General features: G+C 32.9%; 1 protein-coding gene across 1 annotated transcript; it reads left to right on the top strand.

Annotated features, from left to right (window-relative positions):
- The first annotated feature begins 13,503 nt into the window (after window positions 1–13,503).
- Window positions 13,504–14,788, top strand: LOC125576671 (PRKR-interacting protein 1-like). Its single transcript, XM_048737233.1, has 2 exons — window positions 13,504–13,834; window positions 14,286–14,788. Exons 1-2 carry the CDS (start codon window positions 13,577–13,579, stop codon window positions 14,613–14,615), a joined length of 588 nt encoding a protein of 195 aa, XP_048593190.1. The 5' UTR covers window positions 13,504–13,576; the 3' UTR covers window positions 14,616–14,788.
- Window positions 14,789–20,390: the final 5,602 nt, after the last annotated feature.

The following is a 20,390-nucleotide window of genomic DNA, read 5'->3' as shown; positions in this document are numbered from 1 at the left end:
TCTGTCTAACAAAAAATCCAAAACAAAAGAAGGCAGTTCCGAAATTCAGAGAGAGATGAACAATTTGCGCATTACTATTTCATTATTTTTGGCCACTCTTGTCTTCACCGCGATCTGTATTTAGCTTCTTTACCTCGAACTAAATTTTACATATTGTCCGCTACAATATGAATGAAGATTTAATTAAAATTTTCTTTGTTTTGGCAGTTTCAAACTCTGTGGTGGATGCCAAAAAAGAAATCATAATCTCATTCAAATGCAAACAGAAATCAGATTGTCTATCAAACATTGCGTGTCAGGCTTGTGTTGATTGCCGATGTGATAAGAAATTGTGTAGATGCCATGGTTTCAAAGAAGAAAACGGGAATACAACAGTTGCACCATTACCAGTTTAAATTACTCATCATTTTCCTATTAAAGATCTATGCCTTTGTAATGCAAAATCTATATAAATAAAGTTAAACTCTCTCCTCTAATTACGCTACCTCATCCGCCAAGTAATCTGAGTGTGCCACTTCATCACTGCTCACACCTTTCCCCGAATGAGATATTGTTTTAATTTCAAACTAATTTAAAATCTTGGTCCAGTAGCTATTTCAAAACATAAATCTTTTTATTGGGTTAAGAGTTTTTCTTTCTTCTCTTTAAATGATCTTCCTTCAACCGTGTTATTGTAACACCGGACATGCAAGTATGCAACTCCTGACTTGTTACGCCTGGGATCAACATTACATACAAGTAATTTAATATGTGACTAGATGATAACTCGCGCGCATACGCAGAGTGAGTTCTTATAATAATGTTCGTTTATGAAATGATTTTAATATTTTGCAATACTACAATGTTTATCGATTATAAAATGATGAATACAAATGTTGGTCTCTTAAATATATCATCGTTGTTGAAGAGTTAACATATTACATCTCATTTTAATTATTTTTATGATTTCATATGCACAAAAGAAAATTAAGTTTTGCGGCTGACACAAATCACCAAAACCAAATAGGCAACATCGATTGTACAATGACGAAAGGATATTAGATTTTCTGTTCTTGATTTGTTTATTATTGACTCTTCATAAATGATTTCATTTTCTATCTCCATAGAATTGTGCTTTCGTTCTCGTCTTTTTTCATTGATATGAATTAAGTTTTTTTTAAACTTATTTTATGATTTCAGTGAATTACATAAGTATCAATTAAAAAAAATGGACATCTGTAAAAATTAGTTTCACTCCATATACATATCTAAGGATCAATATTTTGAAAAAAAAATCACCGGCAAACTATATTAACAGGTTAGTGTTCAAATCTGATATATCAAGCTGTTATAGAATATAAGTGCAGACTCGAAATATAAGTGTTTGTGTAGTATACATTCACTAGCTCGGTCTAAAAATCATCTAATTAGAACCACAAAAATAATTACTTATTTCACCAGGTCGTGTAATATCTGAATCCGAACGGGTAATATCTGAACCCGAATGGATATCCGAAGATAATCAAACAGAACTATACTTAAATCTATATTTCTAGTTTATGCCTCTCATTTTATTCAAAATATTTATATTAATGATTCTTATTGCTCAAAATTAGATAATATATATATATAATTATGGATAAAATCATTTGCTACTCACTTAAAATACATATCAAGTTCTTGTTTCTTGCATTAACAGTTGCATCTAAAATTTCAAAACAACAACTAAATTAGTGTCTTTCTATTTTTAAAGTTTTATCTCCAAACCTATGAATATTTTAATCTTTTAAATTTTTTTAAAAAAAACAGCTAAGTTAAAATATATTTTACATACAAAAAACTTAAACTATGAATAAATTACTTTATTTTTTAAAAAATTTAAATATCCGAACACGAACATAAAATACCCGAACGAGTTCTATACCTTTATACTGAAATATCCTATACAAACCCGAACGTGTATCCGAACGCCCACCCCTATGATATATGATCATTTGTATCTTGCTTGAACAAAAAAAAATTAAACTATTGATCACAAATTTTTTTAATGCGGGGCTTTTACCATTTTTTGTAATTTATAGTCGTTTTTAAAAATTCAAAATATAACATATATGAAAAAATCTACTTTTTTTTATTATATGCTTAATGTGATTTTTTTTAATTTCTTTTAATATTATAAAATTAAACAAAAAAGAGAGAGGTTAGAATTTTTTTAATCAAATATGTATTATTCATAATCATTAATTGTCATATATATGTTCACCATATTAGGTAATTTCGTATCTTTTATTTAAGGAAAAAAAAATATTCTTTTGTACACTATTAATTAATTTGATACTTAGTTTAATAAAAAGCATAGTATATGTTTATATGGAGCAACTTATTTTTCTAACAATTCTAAGAATCATTTTCGTGATGACACGTGGCTACGAAAACATGTTGTAATGTTCCATGATTAATATATAGGGGATCAACATCCAATATCCCATACCTCTCATTATGTCTCATTCAATTTATGTTTCGTTTCGTCCATTGTTACTCCTATTGCTCTTCCTCATCAATCCTTCCAGCACATTCAAACTTCTGGCTGTTAAACCCATGCCAAGAATGTCACCTTCCCCCTTTTTTTTCTCCAACTTGAAGTCGTGGGTACTATTGGACCCAGATTCCGATTTGGTCCTAAGCGATGAAGTCGTCAGACTCAATATACGATCTATGTAGTTTGATTTCGATGGAAAAGAACGCTGAACTCGCTTTGCCAAAATGAAACAAAGAGTATTCGAGACGGGCGATCTTCTCTATCTAATGAATGGGGAGGGTTTCGAAGTACGCTGGAGCAAGAATGGAAACAACCCCGAGATTGTCGGGATCGAGTGAGCAAGAGAATGAGGAGATATTGGAGAAGTAAAATGACTAAGAAGAGTATAAAAGAAAGGAAGACGAGGGAAGAGAACATTCACACCCGGAAACATCGACCCGACATTGAGCTCTCTCAAACACATTGACCTCTTTTAATTCTTTGTGCTCAGCAATTAGCTTTCGATTCTTGTTTTCATTCTTTGATCTTGTAAACTTATTATCATCAATAATAGTTCATTCTCGTCAACTAAAACATGTTTACATCGTTGTTGTTCTAAGAAATTTTGCTAATCGATTACAAACACACCATACACACCTAGAGCGCCAGGCCGTGGGAATGATGCAGTTTGTGTAATTGTCGATCGTCTAACTAAATCTGTTCATTTCCTACCAATGAAATTTACAGACAAAGTGGAGACGTTAGTAGAGATGTACTTGGAAGAAATTGTAAAGCTTTATGGGGTACCAGCAAATATAGTATCTGATCGAGACCCACACTTTATATCTGAATTTTGGTGAGCTTTCCAACAACCACTGGGAACTGATTTTCATATGAGTACTGCATTTCATCCAGAAACCGATGGCCAAACTGAAAGAACAATCAGAACCCTAGAAGATCTGCTAAGGTTGTGTATTCTTGATTGGAATGGTCTGTGGGATAAGTTTCTGCCACTGATAGAGTTTTCCTACAACAATAGCTACCACTCCAGTATTGGTATGTCACCATATGAAGCACTGTATGTTCGACCTTGTAGAACACCAGTGTGTTGGGCAGAAGTTGGTGAGCGAAGAATGCTTGGTCCAGAAGTCGTTGATGAGGCTGCTGAGAAAGTAAGGGTAATTCAAGAAAATATGAAGAAGGTTCAAGACCGTCAAAAGAATTATGCCGATCGCGGTAGAAGAGAAGTCATCTTTGCAGTGAATGATCTAGTCTTCTTAAAGGTAGCTGCACAGAAAGAAAATGATTGTTTTGGAAAATTTGGAAAGTTAGCAACCCGCTACATTGGTCCATATCGAATTCTTGCTAGAGTTGGAGAAGTAGCCTACAGACTTGAAATTCCACTCGATATTCCTATGCACCCGGTATTTCATGAATCGATGTTGCGTAAGCATATACACGATCCCAATATGGTTGAGACACAACAACCAGAGAACTTGCAACCTAACCTCTCCTATCCAGAAGGTCATTTGCGGATAGAGGAGCGTCAGATCAAGAAATTGAAGAACAGAGAGATTTCTCAAGTTCAAGTATTTTGGGAAAAGCGACAGAGAGTTGCTATAACATGGGAGGATGAAGATAAGTTCAGAGCTGATTATCCATAACTCTTCTTAGAAACCCCAATCGTCCAGTAAAGGGTGTACACTTGTATTTTGAGAATTCGGGAACGAATTCTTTTGAGGGGGGGAGAAGAGTGTAATGACCCTCACGAACCAATGAATTTTTTGTCGAGAAAAATCTTGTTCGACCAGTTTGGAGTTGGTTCGAGGGGAATTAAAAATAAAAATCGAACCGATAAATTAATGTCTCGACGGGACTATCTCGTGGTAAAAAGACATTCCCTTGAAATAACAACCAGAGAACTACGAGGACGGGACAAAGGCAGACTGATTGATCCAACTCGCCGAACGGGCGAGTATGATGCCTCGGTCGATCCAACTCGCTTGCTCGGCGAGTTGGACGGTTTGCTCCATCCAATTCGCCGAACGGGCGAGTTGGTAGGTGCATCTGGTCCAACTCGCCCCTTCGGCGAGTTGGACTATGGGTGTTTCGTTGTCCGGGATCCGTTGTCCGAGGCTTTGAGTAACCCTTCTCGAAGACTTATTGTGTGAATCCTATTAGGAATTGTTACGAAACTCGATTTAGGTGTTCCCGCTTCTCTTATATTTTGAATTTTATCTCTCTTTTTCAAAGAGGAAATTTCCGGGGAAGTTTTCGACGTTGATTCCGTCGTAACCGATTTTGACCCCAACATACACCATATTGTCCTTTCCCTCCCATGAAGCAGTTTCCAGCCAATCATAAATAATTAAAAGGGGAAGCAAGCACACACACAGCTTGTGACTGTCATGTGTTGTTACTGGAGAAGCTAGGCAAGCAGGCAGGTGCAAGTCACGGGACAGAATAAGTGAACACACAGGCTGGTGGAGGACATAACTCAGTTCAAAAATTATTTGGAAGTTGGTTGATCGTTTTAAATAATTTTTCAACCAAATATTCCTTGTCTTTGGCTCTCGTCTTGCCCTAGAAAAATATCGCCCAGTTTAATAAAAATTCGACCAATATTTAAGACTCGACTAAAATTATCAAGGGAAGGTCTTTTGACCACAAGACAGTCTCGTCGAGAAATTACTCTACCAGGTCGATTTTTAATTTTATTAATCCTGGTCGAACCAACTAAAAACTGGTCAAGCGGGATTTTTCTCTACCAAAAAATTATTGGCTCGCCCCCCCCCCCCCCCCCCCCCCCCCCCCCCTCAAAAGAATTCGTTCCCGAATTCTCAAAATACAAGTGTACACCCTTTACTGGACGACTGGGGTATTTGAGAAGAGTTCTGGGCAATCAGCTCGGAACTTATTTTCATCCTCCCATGTTATAACAACTCTCTGTCGCTTTCCCCAAAATACTTGAACTTGCAAAATTTCCCTTTTCTTCAATTTCTTGATACGACGTTCGCCTATCCGCAAAGGACCTTCAGGATAGGTTTGGAAAATATGGGAAGTTAGCTACTCGTTACATTGGGTCATACCCAATTGTTTCTAGAGTTTGAGAAGTTGCCTATAAACTAGAACTTCCACCCGATATGCCTATGCATCCGATATTTAATGTATCGATGTTGCGTAAGCATATACCAGATCGGAATATGGCCTAGCCGCAGCGACCAGAGAACTTGCAACCTAATACCACCTTTGTGACACCCCGATCGTAGATAACCAGAAATGACACGGTCGATGTTCTCCGATGGTCGACCCAAGGTTCTCGGAATATATCTGCTCGCCTTAGACCAACAACCAAAGAACACAGACGCTCCTATCGGATATCACTTTAGGTTTTTCAACCCGATAGAGCAATATTCGATAGTTAGTTCATCCCGGACAAGGACTAATATATATGAGAACTCTTGATTTATAAACATCTTTTATATATTATTTATTTACTTTAAACATCTTACAAAGTGTTATAGTTTTATCTTACGGCCTATCGCCCAACAACATTTTAAGTAAATATACATCAAAAGGTACGTTGGAAGGACAACGAAATACTACCGCTGGTTGGTCGCTCCTTCCATCCAAAATAGTAAAGTGTCTCCCGCCTAAGGGGGTTACCTTCACACACAAATGAGTCATGAGTAACTAGTTTACTCAGTGAATCTAGAATCACAAAACAATCAATAGTAAACCAAACAATTATCAAATGCATATACAGGACCATGCATGTACTAGTACTATACTTTAATATCAATCATCATTGTGAATTCTTATTTTAAACATCACTTCCACAACACCCACCCGTTACCATACTCATATAATACAATATATAAACTAGATCCGAGAAACCACTAAGGCTAACCGAGACTAGTGAGTTAGAATCACCATCATTGTCGAATGTATGGTATGAACAATCCGACACTGCATCATCATGCAGTACACGGTCTCCAAGGAACTACCCCATCATCCTGTCTTCATGACCTTGTTCCGTTCGCATGACCAAGTCACGGTAATGCGGGGACTTTAGGGATAGTGAATATAATAAGACTTCACACGATTTTCACTTCTATGATTATTCCCGAATTAATCCATAATTATTCTTCAATTAATCCCAGATTAATCCTTAATTAATCTCATATTAATCTTTAATTAATCCAATATTAATCCTTAATTAAACTAAAATTAATCCTTAAATAATATTAGTACTTGAGAACAAGTACTAAGATTAAGATTAACCTCACTTTAACATTTTGATTAAATCTTCAAGTAGTGTTTACAACATCCATCATTTACTTTAATTTAATCATGCACTCTTGATGATCTAACTCAACATCCATCTAGACTCACCTAAAAGATTAGTTTTGAAACTGGTTGGATACCTAAAGCCTTATCCAGATGGTTCTCCTCTTTAAGGCAAGCTTGCGGCTGGACTTCTAATCTTTCTCAAATCAACAAACTAAGCAAGGGTTGAAGATTAGATCACCAACAATTTTTCTTGATTTATTTTCCTGAACTTTTCTCACTCATTTTCTGTTATTCTTTCTCTCTTTTTCTCTTTTTCTCTTTCTCTCTAAATTCTCTTGATTTTTCTCTAGGTTTCCGGACGTGGGAAGCAGCTGGAGAAGGGTTAAATACAACCTGTGGTTACTTCACATGAGGGTTTAGCTCGTAACAAAGCTTGGCTGAGACCAGACAGCTGGCAACATGTTTCATCATCTACACCATACTGTCATTTCCCTCTCATGAAGCAGTTTCCATCATCTTTGGCTCTCGTCTTGCCCTCGGAAAATCTAGTCCAGTTTAATAAAAATTTGACAAAATATTTAAGACTGGACCAAAACTATCAAGGGAAGGTCTTTCGACTATAAGACAGTCCCGTCGAGAAATTACTCTACCGGGTCGATTTTTACTTTTATTAATCCTGATCGAACCAACTAAAAACTGGTCGAGCGGGATTTTTCTCGACAAAAAATTTATTGGCTCATTTAGGGTTATTACCGGGGGTGTCACAAAGGTGCAAAATTTATTTCTTCCTAATCAATTACAAACACACCATATATACTTAGTACGGGTTTAGGATCCACATTTTTGCAGCGTATGTGGGGAAGATTACAAAAACGCATCCTTTCTAAGAACCCGATCTAATGTTTAAAAGCAGCCAATGGATCCCTCTCTCACCGAACCACAAGTCGATGATGTCGATCTTCCCGGATCTGAAACTAGCAATGAGACTGATAACTTGCTCACTGATAGAGAACAAAGCAAAACAGTGGTGGCCAAAAAGACAAGCCTGCCGCATAGAGCATCGAATCCCTTAAATATCTTGGGATACTCTACGATCCCCAAACAAGAAACTGCCTCATCCAAAGGAAGCCACCACCAAAGGACAACATTCTTTTGCAGTAAACAGCCCGAGCAAGAACAAACCATCCACTCATCACCTCAGCAAATGTTTCTCCTTCCACAACCGAAAATGTCATTCCACAGAAGAATGTCGAGCTGTACTAAGAAATAAAATGAAAAATAAGAACAATATTAGAATGCTTGTGGTCTAGAGTAGCTAACTAGGACCATGTTCTTAGATAATTGGACGCAAGCGGAAGCATGGTCCTTTGTCTGATCTACTTCATATTGTGCTAGGATTGCTAGAAACAAGCGACAGCTGATTAAGTTAAACCTAGTGAACATGTTCAAACCCGCTCGCTAAATCTTGCTAGAAGAGACGTCGATGGACAACTCCACAGTTGCATCGATCGACTGAAAGGTTTATCGATCGACTATCCATTGATAGCATCAATCGACACTTTCTCAAGACCAACAAACGACAGTGAGGTCTTAGATCTAGACAATAGATAATATAAAAAATGGAAGTTGATAGATTATTCCTTAGTTGGAGTTCTAGAATACCCAATATACAACCTTAGTCTCTATACTACTATAATCCCGATTGTCTGAATAGAATCCTAAACGCCTTTCATAACTGTTCAAAACCTCAATCAACCAACCGAGCAACTGCCTTGCTCACTACTGCAATTTATATTACAAATACTTGTCTAGCTTAATCATAAACTGTTTAGATCTATTGTGTATCCTAGCTCCCTGTGGATTCGATCCTTAAGTACTACAGCTCTACTTCTTATTTGAGAGAGAACAAATCATTTATGTAATTTGAGTGATATCAAAGTCCAATAAAAGTATGACTAATTTTTCAACTCACAAATTCTCGCTACACCCAATAACACGACTATTAAAATCACGACTATTAAAATCACGACATATAATCATACATAAAACAATATAGCTATGTTAGGCTTGATCCCTCGGCGAGGTACGTGGGCAGCTAAAGATCGAACACAGCCACCTTCCCCCAGTAAAACCTTTGCGTCATACAAACTCAGGAATGCACCTTTCCGAGAAAATTCAAGTTCTACTCCCCATGCAAAAAGACACCAAAACCAAAGAAGGTTGGTCAAACACCCTAAAAGACCTTTAATGCATTTTGACATTCTCCTCAAAACGACTGACAACCCATATAAATTATTTAAGAATGAAAAGCCGCTCTTAGAATTTGAAAACCACTATTAGTTCATCCTGTTCCTCACAACATCCAAACGAACTTCTGATAGAGACAATCAAGCTGTTGGCCTTTCCTTCTCTCACACTACCACCTCCTCCTCCGCCCATCAACTTCAATGGTCCACTGACCAGCGAAGAGAAAAAGGTGTACGATAAGGTGTAAACATAATCTTTTTTTTTGAATGAATGCTAAATTTTATTCATCAAAAAACCTTTTTACATCAAGTGAACTTTTATATAAAAGAAAATCTACTCCTATCCCTTTCCATATACATCATTTCAAAAAAGGAACAAAACTTCCTAACCAAGCAACCCTGTATTTACACTCTAGTAGCAAACCAGTACTGCAAAATGTTCTCCAATCCTTTGACTCCCTTCGACTGAATCAGGCTAAGCTTGTTACGGACAGCCTTGTCTGTGAGCTTAGATAACACCCTTACCGGCAGGGCTTCCTCACCGTGTCGCCTCTTGTTTTGTTCCCTCCACAAGGAGTACAATGTCACTTGGAAGGTGTAGCGGAAACAGAAGCGCTTCTTCTTTTCCATGCCCGCATCACTAAGTAACCTTAAGAGATCATCCCATTTAACAGAGTACGAGCTGCGTAATATACCTCCCATGAGATGTTCCCATAGCTGTGAAGCAAAAGAACACTAAAAAAAAAGATGATTACGCGATTCAGGGGCGCTTTTGCATAAGATACAAGTTGTGTAAACACAATCTCGGATTACATTCTTTACCGAAATGGAGACAACCTCAAACTTTACAAGATGGACAGCATTCACGACTACCTACGTAACAAGCTGGAGGTTGTGAGGACACTCTTCTCTGTCTAGATTTCCACTAGTCAATAGCAGAGGAAGAAGCTAAAGTATAAGAAAGTTTGTAACATCTATAAATAAAAGTGTTGAGGTCCAGTAAAAGTATGATTAATTTTTCAACTTGCAAATTCTCGCTACATCCAATAACACGACCGTTTACTGATTCTAGTCTCTGATCAAGCCTACAAATGTAACGAAACTGAAAAATTAATGTTCTACAAATGTAACCAAACCAAAAATATATATTGTTCAAAAATTAGAGAAATATAAGAAATTATCTATAATATAATTTGTACATATTATCAATTAAATTTTATATAGCATAGTCATCATTCTCTTTAAAACCCAAAATTAAACATAATTAAGAAAAATCATTTAATTTAATCATGTACCAAACTTAAATATAAATTACATAAAAATATTTAAAGTAAGAAATCACTTACAAAAATATAAATTAAGTTAAGTAAAATTATGTCAACTAAATAACCACGCGCTTTAAAAATGCGGGTCAAATTCATTTACTACTTTGTGTGAAGGTTGAGATGAAAAAATTAAATAACAACAAAATATTGAAAATGAAATTTTAAATAAATTAGTTTTCATCTAACTTAAAATATTTAGATTCAAAAATCACATATCATAAGTCAAAATTCTCTTCAATTCCACAAACTTCAGTTTATCTATACAACTTGATGGATTGATGGGAGCAAGAAACCGTCACGCAAGTCTCTCACCTCTTCACTCGGAGGTGGAAGCATTAATATGGACAATGGAGTGTATGAAAAATTTACGTTAGTTTCAAGTCACGTTTGCAACGAATTGTTTTCAATCTGTGAAGATGGTTTCAGAACCAGAAGAATTGCCAGCATTTGCAAGTTATTTGGTAGATATCAAGAGTCTGAAAGAAAGTTTCCTCAACTCAGAGATCATTCATGTACCTCGGACGGAAAATTTAAGGATGGGGAGTCTAGCACGCAGGATCAGAAAAAAAATTATCTTTCATCGTTCACATGGATGCAGAGTTACCAGCTTGGTTTGCAAAGTTAATCTGAATCTGTATATGTTGATGACCAGAAAAAAAAATCTATACAACTTGTTAAATTAAACCATCTACACAAATCTTAAAATCATTTTAAAACACACATAAATTAGGAAAAATAATTATAATTTTTTTTAAATAAAATTGTTATTGACTAAAATTTAAACATGCATTTTCAAATCGAAGATCAAAATCTAGTTGGCAGTGAAAATTCATAATTAAAGCTGAATTTATAAACCAGCTGTTGGTTAAAATTAAAATATCATAAATTTATTTTGAGTCATAGAAAGTATCCTTTTGAGTCGGATACAGCTGGTTGACAAAGACAGATGTCATTTCACAAATAATGGAAAATACACGGTGAAATTTGCGTACCAAGTAGAACGTGTCTACCCTGACAAGGATAAACAGTACCAGTTTTTGGTACTTCAGTTGATATTTTGAAGGCGTTTTGCTGGAAAATAAGATGTTCACCGAAAATGAAGCATTTCTTATGGAAAATAGTATCAGGATGCATTGCAGTTAAAAAAAAATTGCAAACAAGGGGGATGCAAGGAGATATTTTCTGTGCAAGGTGTGGAGCACGGGAGGAATCAATAAACCATGTATTTTTTTAATGTCCATCGGTGATACAAGTTTGGGCACTCTCAAACATCCCATCAAATCCAGATGTTTTCTCTAATCTATCACTTTTCGCGAATATGGATCATTTGTTTTGGAGAGTTGTTCCACAAATGGAGGATCATCAATTTGCTTGGATATTATGGTATATTTGGAAGGGAAGAAATAATAAAGTTTTTAATAATATATATATTGATCCTAGGGACACTTTAAAATTGACAGAAACAGAGTCTCTATTGTGGGCTGAAGCACATGTTTCATTAGCACAAAGGGTTTCCCAAAATATAGAGGTTGAGGCCACAAATCTACTAATCATTCCACATAGATGGTGCTTTACGGATGGGTCATGGAAAGATGAGGAGATTTTTTTCAGGACAAGGATGGTATAGCACTTTGGAAGGTTTGGATGGTTTGATGGGTGCAAAGAACACAAGGGTGAGTCTGTCACCCCTTCACGCGGAAGTAGAAGCGCTTATTTGGGCAATAGAATGAATGCAAAATTTACGTCAGTTTCAAGTCACATTTGCAACGGATTGTTCTCAATTAGTGAAGATGGTTTCAGAACCAGAAGAATGACCAGTTTTTTCAAGTTATTTGGATGATATCAAGATCCTGAAGGAAAGTTTCAATAACTCGAACATCATTCATGTACCAAGAATACATAATACACTGACTGATTGTCTTGCACGCAGTGCTAGGAAGCATCCGTCTTTTATCGTTCACATGGATGCAAAGTTACCGGTTTGGTTTGCAGAGTCTTAAGAGTTTGTATACGGTGATGAACAAAAAAAATCATAAATTTATTTTTGAAATAATTAATTGCAGGCTATAACGGCCGGATTATAATTTAGAGGTTGATTGTTTGTGGTTTTTGCTTTAGTTTTTGGTTTTTGTTTTTGCAAAAACCATTTTTCATCCAATCAAGTTTTAGTTTCTAGTTTTTGTTTTTGTAGAAACCATTTGATTTGCCAATCAAGATTTCTAATAAATAGATTCCCTAAAATTTAGGGAAACTAGTTTTTGAAAAGTTTAACCAATTTGTGAAGAAAAACCAAAAACCAACTTTTGTGAGCTTTTAAAAGGAAAAACGAATTTTGATTTTTTTGGATAGAAACTACAACATTTAATTAATTAATAATTAATAAATAATATTTTCATAAAGATAAATAATCATACAATTTTTGGTACATTAGCTATAATTTAAACAATAATGTGATATAACTTATTTGTGTTTAATATCTGTAAAATAAATTTATATAGTTTATAAATAATATTAATTAATTTTAAAACTTAGTTATTAATTTCTCTATATAAAATAATAGAATAATTTTAACATGGTCCTAGTCACATTAAAAATAACTAAAATTATAAAAACATAATATTCTTTAGTAATACAATATATTATAAAATTAAAAATAATTTATATAAGAAAAATTTCTAAGTAGTTTCAAACTTTTAAATATTTTTATTTTTTTTTCAATTTATATAAATTTTATGATAAATATTTTATTATAATATAATTTTTAATAAAATTATAATAATTAAAATATGTTATTATGTTTTAATTTAAAATAATTATCACAATATTTTGATAATTTTAATTGTAAATATAAATATTTATTTCTATTTTGTTGTATTATTTCAAAGTAACTCATTAATTAATTTTTGCAAAAATAAAAAAAAATACTGCAAAACCAAAAACCAAAATCTAAATCTAAAAACCAAAAACCAAAAACCAAAAGCTGAAAACCAAAAACTAAAATCTAAAAACTACTGAAACAATCATCACCTTTAGTTTTCAGAACATATTTAAGTCAATAGTCTCCAAAATATAGAAACCCAGCTCAAGCCAAGCCCAAGCCCAAGCCCTTAAAAGCTTGACTGATAAAGCAAGCAAATACTAATATCGTCTTGTGTGGGAATCGTAAGGGGGGAGAGATATCCCCAATTGGGCATCGGGTTAGGGTTTTCAAGAGGATGTCGACCGGGAAACCTACGCAAGAAGGCGATACGAGATTGGTGGTTGCCGCCACGACGGCGTCGGCATTAATGGAGGCAAAGAAAGCTGATAACGGAGGAGGATCTACATCTATCGTGGAGTATAAACCTCCGGTGATGCTCGAAGACGAAGAAGATCTAGAGATAAAGCTTAGAAGAATCCTGGAGAACGTCCCCGTCCGCGTTAGCAACACCTCTGGTAGTTCCGCTGGTTCTGGATCCGGTGATTTCCACCAGGTAATTAATTCCATCCTTGCGAATCATAAATTGCAAAGAAGAGAACTTGAACCTTCTTCTGTGTGGTTTCCAAGTTATAAAAATAAGTTATGTGTCATTAGTAAGATAGGGATCTGAATGTTCTTAGTGGACATGTGTTTTGTTTTTTTAGTTTTCTACTGATCACCATGTGTCCATGTCTGGTTAAAAGGTGATAGAGCTTGAATTTAGAGTAATTCTGTGCGAGAGGGTAATGTGAGTTGTAGTGATTAGTCAGTTGCTTATTATTGATTATAGCCTTAGTGCTTTGAGATGTTTAGCCCTGCAAGTTTTAGTTTTGGCTTTTGATGGCATCAAGCTGCACTTGTCAAAATGTTTTCTGTATATAGAAAGAACTTGTATACGCCCTTTTCTTATTTGGTAGATATCTCTAGAGTTGTACCATAATGATGCATCACTCTCTTTTATACAGTACCGGCAAATGAGGCGAAGAGAGCAAGACCGACTCACAAGGATGGATATTGACTACAACAAGCGTTTGAAAATGGCGGAATTTACTATAAGAAGAGAAGAGAAACTGAAAGCTGCAGAGGAAAAAACATCAAAGAAGCGTTTGAAACGTCAAAAGAAGAAGCAGAGAAAGCAAGAGAAGAAGAGAAAACCAAACACTGAAGAAGAGCAAGGAGAGCAACCTAGAGAAGAAGTATCATCTGGGGACGAAGGTAATGAAGAAGAGTCTGTTGTCGAGGCTCGTCCACGTCCGATATTTAACAAATCAAGGTTTCAAGAGAAGCGTCCATAATCTTTCGTTGTTACATGTATCCCAAAACTGTCGTTGCAAGATGCGTTTCTTTTTCTCCTTTCATTTTCAGCATTAGATGAATCTATAAGAAAAGAATTGTAGCAGGTCTTGACTTGTTTGTGTACGTACGCAGCAAAAAAGTTGATGGAATTGATGGATCTCTTAATAGCTAACCAGATTTTGACTCACTTTTTTAAATTGTGGATTTATACTTTAAAATCTAATTTTAAAAGTAAAAATACATGTTGGCTTTTCATAATTTTAAATTTAGTTACATTTATAATCCAATATACTTATGTAGAATGAATTTTTATTTAAATTGGGCCAAAGAAGTTAACTTATGTTCAAAACAATTAATTAAAGTGCGAGTTATATGGGAACAGAAAAAAAATTAATTTATAAAAATTTATAAATGCTTTAACTAACTAATAATATATCTTAAGTTATTTTAAAAACTAATTATATCTTCAATTATATTGTATGAGTGGTTTTATCAGTTTTCAAAAAAGTACAGCTGCCTAGGCGACGCTTAATCGCATAGACAATTTTAATATTGTAACAATAAATAATAAATATTTTATCATTCATAAACTATAATAATTAATATATTATAATATAAAATCTTATGAAAAAACAATATAAATTTTATTATTCGTGAAGTCATCTACTGAACCATTTTCCTTTTTTTTTTTGTTGCTCGATATATCGTTTATACACACTTACACAGTTCTTCTGCTCAGAAACGAAATGTTTCAAATGCTTCTGAAATTTTTTTCTCCCACTAGACCATTTATGAATAATGATATCTAATATAAAACATTACTTATATTTAGTTCTAGATTTTGACTTGTGCTTTCAAAAGGCGAGATTATTTTTTGTTGATAAATTTAATAATATGTTTGTTTGTTATTTAATATATTTAGACATGAGCATTCAGTTTTCAATTCAGTACTAATTTATTTTTTTTTTTTTGGTTTTCGGTTAGGTCCATATTCGGTCGTGATTTTTGGTTTTTGTTTTTTTGGTGGATTCACAAAGTTTCCTAAAACAAAATTTCTTTTGACTCAAATTTTTTTTCTAAATTCTTTTCATGAGTATCAATACTTTTGTTGTGTTGTAGAAACAGATCAAGACTCAAGAACAAGCTAGACTTGTTTTTATCACTAAGAAAACATTTTTTGTTCAAAGAGTATACCTGGTTCAAGTTTCTTTTAAAGAATGGATAAAGTTATCGAAAACATAATTTGAAGCAAAAAAACTCTTTTATTTTGTCAAAACCAAAACGTTTCTCTTTTTCAGAAATAACAAACACAAACAAACCAGTGTTACACTGAACTAATATTATCAGGTTTTTTATAGTGCCTATGAGAGTCAAGAGAGAATGATTTAGCATTTGTCACACAAGAGTTGCGGAAAGCTCTTGATTCACTCATTCTCTTGTTTATGGATATGAAACACCAAGACAAGATTGACCAGGGTTCACACTCCCTGATAATCAAGTTGTTTGTAAGAACAAATGAATCATCAAAGTAATTTTGTTGAAAAATATACCTTTTCTTCTCGGGAAAAATATACCTTTTCTTGGGCCTCTTCATTCAAAACTTGGACATAAATTTTCTGGGACATGTTTGCATGTGTTCTTGACTTACTCTTTATGGAAGAATGCATTGATTTACCAGAACAAGCAAGAATATCATTTGGCCATCAGGTGACCTCCATAAGCCAATATTACCGAGAAAGTGAATGCTTTGTCCATCTCTCAATTCACCATGATCCATGCTGATTTTTACTCGATTAGAGTTATCCAAAATTCTCTTTGAGTTCTGGTTGGTCATTCTTTTTCCAAAGCTTTTCCTTTGTCTATTTTGGGTAGTCTTGATCAGTTGCAAAACCGGCTGGGATTGTCTCAAAAGCTATAGATTTATTCGCAGTCAGAAATATGATGATTTTTGCATTACTTCTTGGGGAGAGTTATTGAAATCAGAATTTAGAAGGAGTTAAGTGATTTTAAAAGTTGACAGATTCTTAGAAGTTAAGTAGAGTTAACAAATATTCTCCAAATTTCTATCAAATACTTTGAATTGACTTTTGGGCAATTCTTCTAAATAAACTCTTTTAAGTTTTCATCCCAAAAGCACCTCAAGCTAGCTGAAAATCACAAAAATAAATTCAGTAATAGGCTAGAAGACTTTAATACCCTTACATATCAATATAAATATAATTAAAAAACAAAAAAAAAAAACTTTTGTTTCTCTCTCGACATTCTAGTCGACGAAACCGGAGACGAACACCGGCGACGGCACCGACGACGACGCCGGCGACGACAACAGTATTAAAATCACGGCGAATCTACATTGTAAGTTTGAGTGTTTTCAATTGTTATTTGTAATTAAGAATTTTTTATTCAAAATTTAGGGATTTCGCTTCGGTGATGTTGCAGGAGAATTTCAGCTGAAGCAATGGGAACCTTATTTGTATTCTCAGTGAATCTTACCATGGCTATGGAGATGATTGGGTTTTTTGTCAAGCTCTCTTCTTCACTCGTGGTTTCAGATTTATAGGCTTGGAGCTTCTTTTGTCAACACTTCACTACCCCACACGGATTCTGATTTACAGAACAGATTCGTGAATCCAAAAATCCTGCTATAGACATGCAATGTTCAGGTGCTGAAGAAACCTTGGGTGTTTCTATCTACGACCCTCTCTTTTTGAAGAGACCGAAACCAATATGAATTCACCAAAGGTAACACATGTGACTCTTGTTTATGTACTTTGTTTTTAGTCAGGCTTATGGCTTTGTTTAGTGTCGAGTTTGTGTAATTTTATCTACCTAGGTTTCTTAATTTAAGTTATTTTCCTTGTTTGTATCTGGTTCTTACTCTAAATGGTTTACCTGTAGTGGATGAAATACAACATACTGAGTCTGGAGTTCTTTGTTGTTTGCGTAAGATTCTTCGTGAGTTTATAAACATGATCAAGACAATTTGTGTAACTGTCTGAAAGTATTCCAGAAGACTTTTGCTTATATTTTTCCTTCAACCCGTATTGATTGTTGTTCTGGCCTTTACGTAGCTATACCTATACTAGTATGGCGCATTCATGACTTTTCCCTTTATACTTATCCTATATTCTCCCCTAACGGCTTGGTGTTTTCCGGATGCTTCATTAGGCATTACCACTGTGCTTTATCTCAAAGACGAGATCACAATTGCCACACCTGGAGCACTAGATAGGTACATGCACTTATTTTGTATATAGGGTATTGCTACTCCATAGGATTTATAGCTATGTTGTTTACATCCCTATGGTTATTATTATGTTTTTGGTTTCAGGAAAAGAGAGCACATGGTATAGTATCATTGTCGCATGACTCATGTGAAACCTTACTCACAACATCATGCAAGAACGACATATCTGATTTTTAATATATACACTTCTAAATTTTTCATAGTAATTGTCTAGTACTATGAGAAAGTCCTCGTTTTGAACTTGTTTAGTTGTTTAATTTTTATTTGAGCTTGTTTTGTTGGATTCTTTGGCTTACTAAGAATACTAGGATAAGATCCGCGCTTTGCGCGGAATTAAGTTATTATTTTTATTATATTTTGGAGAATGAAACAATAGTTTGGCTTCATTTGGATTACGGGTGTTCAATCCGGATATCGGGTTGGTTTCGGTTCGGTTCGGCTTTTTTCAGTATTTGGTTAGTAAAATATAACTACTATTCTAAATCCATATTTACTTTGACTTTAGTCTTTCACATACTTTTGAAAGATTTCAACTGGACGACAAAATTTATCAGCCAATCTTGTTGCTTTAAATCATTAGTGTTTATATATATATTATTTAGTTTGAATATTTATTAAATAAAAATTCATATGCGTTATATTTTATGATCATTTGTAACTTATTATAACAAAAAAATAATCTATTGATCACAAAATTTTCAGAGTGGGAATATTCAAATTTCTAATAATATATAGACGTTTTGAAAAATTCAAATATAACATATAAAAAAAATATAAATGTTTTTATTATATATTTAATGTGATTTTTTAATATCTTTCAATAATATAAAATTAAAAAAAAAGAACAAAGATACCAAAATTATTTTCAAATATTTATTATTCATAATAATTAATTTTCATATATACGTTAATCATATTAGGTAATTTCGTAGCTTCTAATTAAGGAAAGTGCAAAAACAATTTGGTAGATTATTTATCAATTCGATAGTTAGTTTAATAAAAAATATAATGTAAGTCAAGATGGACCAACCTATTTTTCTAAGAATAGTATATTTTATATAGTCATTTATTAAATGAGAATTTATAAACATACAGTTCTAGGATCATTCATATCATTTTATAACTGAATATTTAAATCATCGATAACAAAATTTTCAATGTGAAATCTTTAATAAGTTTATAATTTATAAATGTTTTTGAAAATTCATTGAAAGTATTAATATTAAAATATTTATGTAATCTTATGGTATATAGTATAATCTATATATATATATATATATGTTTTATTATTAAATGATATTTTTTACTCATATGGTTTTAAAATAATATGTATCTTCTTATAATATTAAATAAAAGTTCATATTAATACAATTTTATGATCATTTGTAACTTATTATGACAAAAAAAAATCTATTGATCACAAAATTTTCAGAGTGGGGATCTTCAAATTTCTAATAATTTATAGACGTTTTGAAAAATTCAAAATATAACATATAAGAAAAATTATAAATGTTTTTATTATATATTTAATGTGATTTTTAAATATATTTTAATAATATAAAATTAAAAAAATAAATAAGATACAAAAATTGTTATCAAATATTTATTATTCAGTATAATTAATTTTCACATATACGTTAATCATATTAGGTAATTTCGTAGCTTTTATTTAAGGAAATTGCAAAACATTTTTTGGTACGTTATTTATCAATTCGATAGTTAGTTTAATAAAAAGTGTAATATAAGTTAAGATGGACCAACCTATTTTTCTAGGAATAGTATATTTTGTATAGTTATTTATTAAATAAGAATTTATAATCATACGGTTCTATGATCGTTCATATCGTTTTATAACAAAATATTTAAATCATCGATAACAAAATTTTCAATTTGAAATTTTTAATAAGTTTATAATTTATAAATGTTCTTGAAAATTCATTGAAAGTTTTAATATTAAAATATTTATGTAATCTTATGGTATATAGTGTTTAATATATATATATATTTATTTTATTATTAAATGATATTTTTTACTCATATGGTTTTAAAATCATGTGTATCTTCTTATAATAAAAATGTTAAACCATTGATCATTAATTTTTAACATAATAATTTTAATAGTTTTAGTCATTTATTGTCGTTTTTAAAAATTCAAAATATAACATATACGAAAAAATCTAAATTTTATTTTTATAGCTAATTTGATTGTTTAATTTATTTTAATAATATAAAATTAAACAAAAAATGATGGAGGAGATATACATTGTTATCAAATCTTTATTATTAAACTCATTAATTGTCATATATATATTAGTCATTTATGGTAATTCCGTAGGTTTTATTTAAGGAAAGAAAATATCATATCATATCATTATATCATATAGTTTGACCAACTTATATATCTAACAACATATAAAAATCGAATGTGGACCTACTTATTTTTCAATTGAATGTAATTGACTACCTAATTGAGTGCCACCTATGCATTGGGGCCTCTTTTAATTAATACAAAATTGAGGTTACATCT

This window comes from Brassica napus, chromosome A7, assembly GCF_020379485.1.
Source record: "Brassica napus cultivar Da-Ae chromosome A7, Da-Ae, whole genome shotgun sequence".
In the NCBI taxonomy this organism is placed as follows: Eukaryota; Viridiplantae; Streptophyta; class Magnoliopsida; order Brassicales; family Brassicaceae; genus Brassica; species Brassica napus.
The sequence above is the reverse complement of the archived record's forward strand: the minus strand, read 5'-3'. Positions and strand labels throughout refer to the sequence as shown.